A 10558-nucleotide genomic window follows, 5' to 3' on the forward strand; every position below is an offset into this window, starting at 1 on the left:
CTTTATGTCCTTATAATTTGATAAAAATTATGTTGAATTAACAGGAATATATGAGAGAAATACCAGCTGGTGTTTGAGATCCTTTAAATAGTTCTATGATACTTTTTACTTTCCCAGTAAAGAGAAACATAGTGAAATATTTAATTTGTGGATCATATATTAAGATTCTACGTAAAAATGAGTAAGCTACAGCATCACCTTCTCTGGAAATTCAATTTCCTGATGAAAAATGCAAATAGAATGGCAAAAACAAGGGGGTATGCAATCAAAACAACAGCTACGATAGGTAATTGATTGTGGTGAAATCCAAAGTAGTCCCTAATAAAGGCTGCTACTGTTTTCTTTTCTCCAAACACAGTAATCTCCGTTTGTACATCTCCATATTGTGAAGTAAGCATCCCATTTAACGTCCATGATGTAGGTATTAGATAGTAGAACCAGATCCACCATTTTGGTATTTGCTGCAATGAAGGGAAAAGTAAAAAAGATTGAAATGTATAGGTAATTACAAAATACTCATTGATTTCTATATTCAATGTGGCTTAATTTTGAACCACTTACGGCTTTTGGCATCAAGAATCCAGCAAAGAGGTTGAACATTGTGTAAAAGGATGACTGAAGAGTTGCAGCTACTGGAAAGTTTGGCGTCATCGAAACAAGCATCATTCCCAAGTATGTGAAGTACAACAATGTGCAGAACATCGAATAGAAGTACCAGAAAACCTTGTAGGCCGACCAATAAAATCCCATCATTGGATATGTGATGACAGTATATGCAAGTGCTTGAACTAAAAGATATGGAATTTCAATTGCCACCTACAAAATCAACTCAAATATGAAGCAGTGAACCGTTGAAGACAAGTGTAAGATTTGGCATTACTGAATCCCCTGCAATCTCAATAAGTCAACATGCCAATTTTGTAAGCCTTAAACATACCTGTGCTAATGCATAAGCCCATGAAGCATACATCCCAGCAAATCTTTCGCGGTATAGTACTGATCGCTCCGTGGTCACATATGGTAAAACTGAAGATGAATTATTTATGCCACAGAACATCACTGCACTAAACATAGCACCAAATATACTGAAAACAGCTCTGCTGGTTGTCTCTGTCAAAATGGAGGAAGAAAAACAAAAGACAGTCTAAGAAACTTATTAAGCCAAATTGTTGAATGCTAACAAACCGAACAGGAAAAGGTATATCTGAGCAGAAAATATGGGATCAGACAACCTAAATCCTTTTCAACTGTATCATGCCAATCACTTAATTAAGCATCACTTTTGGGATAAACATGACACTCAGAAGTGGCCAAGAAATTTCCATGAGGATGTATAAATTTCTAATTGCCACAGTATAGTGAAGCATGTTGTCAATAAGTTAATTGAAGCATTGGTTGAATAGTACTATATCGCCTTACAGTTTCTTCGCTTTATCCCAAAAGAGCAATCCAAAAACAACAGAAGCAAAAAGCATGTGCAGAGAGCGTATCAAATTGTATGAAGGACTCCTCCAGTAGGATAAGTATTGCTTCCAGAAGCAAGTCTTGAATTGTCCCCAGCCATTCTGTGAAAACCGAGTGGGGAAATGCAAATCTTTTGAACCAGCTGGGGGAAAACTCAGATTCTTCACAAGCTCTTCATTATTTCTATACGGTGTAAACCAAAGAGGAATCATGCGCTAGTTATATATGCAAAATGTGCTTATAAGTGATACAATGTGTAAGATACGTTTTAAAACTTATGGAAAAATGGATGAGGTGAATAGCTATGACCAACTTGTGTAGAGCAGAATTCTTGTATACTTCAGCGAAGTCTACGCTAATCTCAGCTTCGTTAGATGTTGATGTAACCTCTAACATATATGTTGCTGGATTGAAGTTGTTCTTTATTTTTGGCACACCAGAGATACCCTGCGAAATGACAAAAACAAACAGCAGTCTCAGCTATTATTACTGGCCTGCGGCAACATTAACAAAAGGGAAATTAGTGCACCTCAAAATATTCAATCATTTTACATGAATTTTGTCCGAGTGGTCCCCAGTAGATCATGCGCCCACCAGTTTTCAATAGAATCAGCTGCAAAAGAGCACATTTCAAATGAATAACTTTTTGATGATATTCATAAAGGACAGATAGTTACACAATCTGAAAGATATTTCTAAGTAGATGTCTTTGCTTTTACTTCTAGAGTTCGGCATTACCAAGTAATTGCTCCTCACATACATCTTACCTCATCAAATGCTTCAAATATGTCAATGCTCGGTTGGTGGATGGTGCAAACTATTGTTCTTGCTGTTTCAGCAACATTTTTCACAGCCCGCATTACAATTGCAGCTGACCTTGCATCCAACCCTGTTGTGGGTTCATCCATGAAGATAATTGAGGGATTTGCGACAAGCTCCACAGCGATTGTCAGCCGTTTACGTTGTTCAGTTGAAAGCCCGCTGACAACCGGCATCCCAACCAACATATCTTTTATTCCATCTAGCTCAGTGGTCTCAAGGACTTCTTTCACAAACTCCTGCATATGTGCCACATCAGTTCAAATATAGATAGTCAGAAGAAATAGTAATTCAAACTTTAATGTTATTAAGCTCGTACATATTTCGTTTTGGAGTCAATCTGAGGATGAAGTCGTAGCCGAGCAGAAAATATAACTGATTCTTCTACAGTTATCTGAGGAGAATGTATGTCTGTCTGCTCACAATAACCTGAAACTCTAGCAAATGTCTCTTGAACTTTAGGGTACCCACCAACTTTTATTTCTCCTTCAACATAACCACTTGTTTTTCTACCGGCAAGGACATCAAGGAGGGTAGTTTTTCCGGCCCCACTGACACCCATAAGGGCTGTAAGGACACCAGGTCTAAGTGCGCCAGTAATATCCGAAAGAAGTTGGAGCCTATTTTGTGCGAAACCAAGCTCCTTCATTGCCTGAAATGGTAAAACCACAACCTTAGCCACTGAAATTTGGTTTCAACAGATTTTTGTAATCCAAAAATGATCCAGTACTAAATGAGATAGGTCTAGAAGACTACCATAGGAGTGTCAATATAGTACTGAACATCTTGAAACACAAGAGATAGGGGTTCGAAAGGTAGAACCATTCTTCCTGGAAAAAAAAAAAAGAAGAAGAAGAAATCATATTATTAAGAGCAAGCAAGTAATAATAAATATAGAGAGATGAGAAAGATAGTAAGAAACTAAATTTCTCAGCCAGTTATTCATGCAATAAAATAAGGGAGTGACCTGCTTCTTCATGAGAATACATTGTGGTTCTAGGAATTGTGGTCTTGGAATTTTCTTCTGCATCTGTTTTATCAAAAGAATCGCTACTTCCTTCTATTTGGGAGTACTTAGCGGCTGATATAATGGCACGAGAACCAGGAGCTGCATCACATTTTCAAGAAAACCAGCAAGTAAACTACAATATCTATTGCGCAGATTCTTCATTTATTTTTGAAGTAGAAAAAAGATGAACATACCTTTTAAGTAAGTTAAGGCCAAGGTGAAACCGATGTTAAACAGTATTGTAAGGCCAAATAAGGCACAAACTGATACCCAATAGAAATATCCATTAAAGTTTAACCCATGGCTTTCAAGGACTTCATTCCCTATAGTTGTGTTTGTTGCGAGCGTCTGTGTTTAAAAGTGAAGCATGTTGTAGGAGTATAGAATATAATGTGGATAACTAAATTTAAAAAGCTGCTATGAGACAGATAAAGCTATTGGTTTAAGTTAACAGAAAGGTCTCTATCAAGGAGGTAACACGTCTAATTAGGCTGCTAAGAGATCAATTTCTGGTTTTTCTGATCATGCATAATTTTGTGGCAGATTTTAGAGGTTACTACTGTTGAAGTGTGTGGCTATCTCATCTAAAAGCTTAAGCTGTTAGAGAGAGAACACTTTTTAATAATTAATTATATTCTCAACACGCCCCCTCTTGTGTGGGCCTGATTTTTTTCATGGACCAAACACGTGGAAATTCTTTTTGATAATGGGTGGCAATGAGATTCGATCCCGGGACCTTTGGCCTGCTCTAACACCATGTTAAAGTGTGTAACCATCTCATATAAAAGCTTAAGCGGTCAGAGAGAGCACACGTTTTAATAGTTAATTATATTCTCAACAACTATAACTATCGAAATTAAGTGCCTATGAAGTACTTGAGTGGATAGTTACAATAGGAATACAAATCGTCAAGCACATGGGTCCAAGGTAGCCTTTAGATTTCTATTTCTATTCAAGGAAAAAAGTAAATATGCTTTCCAAAATGCGATCTGTTGTGTATATGATGAAGAATATTACACATTCAGGTGTTTCTGCGAATCTAAAAGACAATTTACGCTTTGTATGTTCCAAGTCTGAGCTAAGTCACTACCATTGACATGGATATCAATCATTGAACTTAGAACCTTTCCTAGACAGTTTCGGATAACAAAAAAGAACAGACAGACCACAACACACTATCATTTTCTTATACAGATGATCTTATTTTTTCTTTTTTCGGAGTGTAATTTCATGACAGGAGATGGGCAAAAATCATCAATATCTTTTAATTATACGGATGCCTTAGGGAGAATACTTTTCAATATTGCATGGTGGTGCCTCAAAACAGCCATTTTGTGCAACTTGTCTTCAGTTCCACATGCAATGTGCAAAAGTCAGTTACACAATTAAAAGAAGCGAAGTATTTGAGCTATTATTGGCTCTCACCTTTTGCCATCTTGGGGCCAGAAATTCATTTACAGAAAGACCTATCTCACCATATGTCAGCGGAGAAATCCAAAATGCCCATTTCAGCCAAATTGGCATCGAGTCTGTAGTCAAATACTGGTAGTTTAGTTCTTCTACTCACCCTCACATGAGCATCATATAAAAATGAAGGGGAAAAAAAGTAAGAATGCTTACGTCTTGGTATTATGAATCCGCTGAATAAAAAGACGAATAAGACTGATAAACTACCAGCAGCTGCAGAAGCAACAATAGTCCGGCAGACAGATGCCAAGAAACGGAACATGGATATCGATGTCATGTGCACAGCAAATAATAGAAGTAATTGCCGGAAGAACCTGTAAGTGACAGAATTTTGTCACGAAAATGCATAAAATTTATTCAAATCATTCCTCAAAGACAATTATAGTTGAAGGAACAACAGCAACAATTAAAGTAGAAGATATTACATGCAACACTCACCTTCCAGCCTCAGGGCTGAAACCAATGACATAATAGGTCAGACATGTCCAAATGACAGATTCTAATAGAGAGAGAGGGATCTTGAGAATCGTAGCAGGAATTGCATACGCCCATGCTGGGTAAAAGCACAAGTCGTTCTGTTTATAGAAAACTGCAAGTCTTGTTATTGTCATGGATAGCTCAGGGAATCCATCCACAAGAAGAATGACGAGAGCATAAAACAGAGCTCCCATATAATAATTTGCATGTACAAGATCAGTATCCATCGGAGTTCTCACAAATACAGTCATACTTATGGATGCAATGATGACAAGCTGCATAGAAAAAGCATAAATAAGTTGTGAGAAATCTCAAAAAGGAAAATGTGACTTCCATCTTTGCTTTGGATAATGTGAATGAGTATAGAATTTCTATGACTCCTGGAATTGTCAAACGGAACAGAAAGTTCTTCATTCAGCTTTTGAGAAGACTGATCACTGACCTGAAGAGTTTTGAATATGTAGATAAAAGAATTCCTTTTCATCAGAAGGAATTCTCTTGATATACAAGCTCGAAAGAGTTCCCATTTAGGAAGTGAATAGTCACGAAAGGTTACAGAATTTCTATGACTCCGGGAATTGTCAAACAGAACAGAAAGTTCCTCATTCAGCTTTTTCCTGTAAGGAGATTCCTTAAATTTTCTTGATAATGTATCAACTGACACGAATCTATAGGTTTCTTTAGCTCCATGCCAATACTGAGCTTGATCTTTTCTCGATGTCACCTGAAAAAATGAACAGATTGATGAGCTTCTAATTGAACGAGAGAAATGTAATGACCATTTAACTTCTATGGACTTGCCTCCTGGAGGAAGTCAGCCACCCCTTTCCTTTCAGGACATTTTAACCCACAGCTTTCAAAAAATTCTAAAGCATAATTTCTTGGCCCGTGGTAAAGAATTTTTCCCTCAGCCATCAGAATTATATCATCAAAGAGATCAAAGGTCTCTGGCGTTGGTTGAAGAAGCGAGACAAGTATAGTGGCATCTGTAATATGTGCCAGCTGCTGAAGGCAAGCAACAATCTGGTATGTAGTCGAGCTATCTAAGCCATTTGATATTTCATCCATAAATAACGCTTTTGTGGGACCAACCATCAGCTCTCCTGCGTTACACAAAGAGTTGGTTCCTTTATACTTTTCTTACAAATTATATCAAGTACATCAGTAGACTTATTGGATAACATATACACATAATACAGCTGATACCATTGTTACAAAGCAGATCATGGTTTAAACTTACCTGTTGTCAGTCTTTTCTTTTGACCACCCGATATACCTCTTCTCATGGCATCACCAACCAATGTGTCAGCACAAATATCAAGCCCAAGAATCTGAACACATGCAAGAATATGGCAATCATCAACTTCTATTCCGAACTTAACAAATAATTTCCAAAGAGGGTACTTCAATAAAGTTACCTTCAGAATATAATCTGTCTGCAGGTTTGTCTTTTGTCCTTCAACAGAAATAGCCTATATGATTAAATTTGATTTAGAAGGTTAAATCCATAACAACATTGTCAAATAAAAATGGTATAATCTTATTCAATAAAAATATCAAGACAGAGATGAAACGGGAATAACTTGATGTTAAAACTACCTTCATGTAAGTATCTATATCTGCATCAGGAACAATTCCTGCTTCTTTCTCCCTTCTGCTTAGGTCAATCATAATATCTTCAAAAGGAAAGGCATTGCTTTAGAAACTAGCGCTGGAATGTATTCATCACTACAGTTTATCTTTTATGTGCTGAAAGGCATACCTGATCTGCTTCCAACTCCTTGAAAACGAGATGAATAATCTAGTGTTTCTCTAACGGTCATTTCATGGATGTGTAGGTCATTTTGGCTTATATATGCAGAAGTTTTCTGTGGTACAAACTCGTCCAATTTATAACCATTGTAAAAAATCTCCCCAGAAACCTGTTGACATGGCCAAAAACAGACACAGTAAGATTGACATCAGCTCCCTATATTATGAACTCTATCCATACCATGAATTCCACATCATTCTTGTTCAAGTGAAGGTGCAAAAATTAGTGCAACTATTCACTAGTTTCTTCTTGGAGGAGGCATCGCTAAAGTCAATAAGGCTTCTGTTCTCATGATGAAATGAGAAAAATATAGCAATTAAGTGTTCCCTAGCTTAGATCTTAAAGATATAAAGGAACTAAAACTGACTAATTAGAATCAGAGAAATCACTAGTAAAACAAATCCGACAAATGACGGCCTGTTAATTCACATTCCAGTATGCTGTAGATCAAAGTATTTGTTCTATATCAGCTGAAGGATTTTTTTTTTTTAAGAAAGTGTTCCTATATTTTTCTCTGGCTGACATTAAAACAATAACAACTTTCTTTTTTCTGACACTAAAAGAGAAACAACTTGGAAGAGACCTCAAGTGATTTGTCCAGGTTTCCTGAAAGTGCTTTCAGTAGTGTTGTTTTTCCACATCCAGGAGGTCCAAGCAATAGAGTCATTCTGTAAGAATAGCAAATAGCTTGAGTAAATTCAAAATGACAGGTTTAAGAACTCACATTTTAAAATGACAACTCAAAATGAAGATCTGTAACTCTCCATTCAGAACATGCTGGAGGGGAAACTATTAAAACGGTAGACTGAAATTAGCCAGAAAAGTAAGCTGCACCAAGCTTACGTCTCAAAATTATCATGAATGCAAGACCTGTTCTGACACTTGACCCAAATAAAATCCACATCTACAAAGTGTACGTCAAAAGAACCTGTTGCCATTTTATGCGTATGATAATGTAATCACTAAATAATCACTTGCATCAATGCTAGTCAACTAACTTACTGCAGAACAATACCATGCGAGCAAGTATATTATTCATCTTTCAGCTGTAATTATGGATCAAATCTATTAAGAACATTACTCAATGTCGGGGTAAGGTCTGCGTACACTCTACCCTCCTCAGACCCAACTTGTGGGATTACACTGGGTATGTTGGGTATGTTGTTGTTTACTCAGTCAACCAAGCTCAAGTATCTGGAGGTTAGTTACACAATGCACATTATCAAGTTCCAAAGTAATACACGATTGAGAGGCGAATGCTTTTCTGGTTCACATAACCGTTTCTCTTACACACTGTCAAAATGACCATTACTGAATAGGGGTATGTAAAACATCAAGTGACAGATAAAACAAAGGATGACTAGTTCACTAGAATTTTAACCAAAAAAATTGAGTTTAATACAACCAACACGGGTTCTGCTGTTATTCTCGTTCAGTCAACGAGTGATGATTGATGAGACACTAATTGCACCACATATGAGATGAAAATTACAGGCAGTGTAATAACAATGGCCAGAAAAAGGTCTGTCTCCTGCAAGTCAGAAACTAGAAATCCAAGAGGTTGGGGTACTTATTGTGAATTACATTGGTATAACTATTTAAATTTAGTATATTTCCATGGAAAAGCTTCGATGACATACCGTCCGGGTTTTATTACGCCACTGACATCATTAATGATTTTAATCTTGGCCACTTCTGACTGTAGACCTGGAAGCCTGGCAAGGTTCTGTTGAGCAAATTGAATCACTGTATTAAGAGAACTGTCGAAATCACAAGTAGCAAAATAAATGCTGGAGCTTGCACTTTCTGCTATACTTTTAACATTTGAGCTCCGAAACCAGGATCATTTTGAAGATGCTCATCAAGTCTCTCTTACTTTTTCTAGCAGAATTGGTTCCAATGCATCAGAAAAAATTAACTTATTGTTGTCACGTATAGGTAAAATGACCTACCAGAAAATATTTTTAAAATTTGACGACCCAACGTATCGAACCGGACATATTAGCACAAGAAAGATTCAATTATTCGCAGTTCAAAATGGTTCAATTAATAACGTCTTCTCCTACTTGAAGTCCTAATAAATGCCCCTGATGATCAATTTTTATATCCAGCACATATGTAAGAGATCAGATTGATGACCATATAAATGGTGTTCAAGCAAATGGAAAAAACTTTCCATCATTATGCTTTTGAGAGAATTCCAAAGAGTAGGGAGAGGCTTTCCCTGGACTAGCTCACATTCTGCTTCAATGGTTAAATTTTCAAATCTCACTTCCACTGTAGGCAATTCTACACCAACTCTACAAGAGTCAATCAGAGCCTAAGTTTATTGAATTACTAACAGATAAATCTTAGATAAAATGAGAAGACAAACTGTGAAATATGCAAATAATGATGATCATAAAATAGCATTGTCAATCACTATAATGACCTTTCAACGTCTATAATTTAACTTTTACTGGCAAGTTATGTAACAGTCTTACTTGTCAATTCTCTTTCTGATTTTGTGCAACATTTGAAGGTTGTCATGTTCAATGTGCTTAATCATCTTTTCTATGAAAACATGCCTTTCTACAGCTCCGAGCTTGGTAACATCAGTTACCCTTTTCGTCTTAACATTGGCCTCATTGCCATTGATTTCCTCAAAGACAGATGATCTCAATCTGTCAAAAGTTGGCAGCCTCTCAATTGCAGCCCAGGCCAACATGTTCTCCTCATCTACAACATCGTCCTTTTCAGAAGCACTCAAGGCTGAATTGCTCCTGAAACTCGAACTCTGGCGCCTGAATGATGATCTCAAGCTTCTTCCAATCTCTGAGAGATCCATTCTAATCGACTCTATATCGTCCGAACCAAACAGCTGAGCCATTTTTTGTGTAAATATTTTCAGCCCCAAACCTGCATTTTATAGGGAGAATAGTTACAATATTATAAAATATATACATATATGATAAACAGTATGAAGAAGTTTCAATTTGTTTGTTGTCTCTTGTGCCAACAAAGCAATAATGGGCATGACAGAGCCTGTAGTGGAGCTTGATTTAGTTTAAGGAAGAATCTCTAGCTTAAGTCTTTGTTTTTGAATTTATGCACCTGCATGTCAGAGCCTTACAATAATCAATTCCTTATTTTCCTCCTACTAAAGTCAACTAACTCTGTGCCTTGAGGAGTTGGAGAATGTGAACATTCTTTTGTTTATTCAAAGATTTCTCCTTTTTTTTTTTTTTTTTTTAATTCCTTGAACAAGGCTTATTGTAAACATCTGTTTACGTTATCTATATAAAGAAACCAAGAATGCCTTAATTCATAAAAACAAAAAGTGAATGATGTTCTGCCCAGTCTAACTCTCTTCCCTTTCGTTTAACAGTAGTTTCAGACTGTCAATGCTTATTTCAGATAGCCAAAGGCGGATCCAGGATTTAAATTTTATGGGTTCAATCTTAAGATTTTTAGCATTAAACCCATTATATTTTTAAAGTTAAGGGTTCATATCTACTATTTATTGCAAT

The 10558-nt window shown here is 36.5% G+C and overlaps 1 protein-coding gene across 1 annotated transcript; it reads right to left on the bottom strand.

Moving 5' to 3' along the window:
• Positions 1 to 138: 138 nt before the first annotated feature.
• Positions 139 to 9918, bottom strand: LOC132598499 (pleiotropic drug resistance protein 3-like). Its single transcript, XM_060311415.1, is given in 25 exon segments — positions 139 to 461; positions 562 to 816; positions 938 to 1093; positions 1095 to 1110; positions 1420 to 1647; positions 1778 to 1911; positions 1994 to 2077; positions 2232 to 2522; positions 2603 to 2935; positions 3040 to 3113; positions 3251 to 3391; positions 3487 to 3640; positions 4718 to 4821; positions 4913 to 5073; positions 5198 to 5511; positions 5679 to 5960; positions 6038 to 6339; positions 6477 to 6567; positions 6655 to 6708; positions 6836 to 6912; positions 6999 to 7158; positions 7633 to 7717; positions 8690 to 8795; positions 9222 to 9349; positions 9533 to 9918. Coding segments are annotated over 25 exon segments (4383 nt in total). The 3' UTR covers positions 139 to 194.
• Positions 9919 to 10558: the final 640 nt, after the last annotated feature.

The sequence above is a fragment of the Lycium barbarum genome, chromosome 6, assembly GCF_019175385.1.
Source record: "Lycium barbarum isolate Lr01 chromosome 6, ASM1917538v2, whole genome shotgun sequence".
NCBI classification, from domain to species: Eukaryota; Viridiplantae; Streptophyta; class Magnoliopsida; order Solanales; family Solanaceae; genus Lycium; species Lycium barbarum.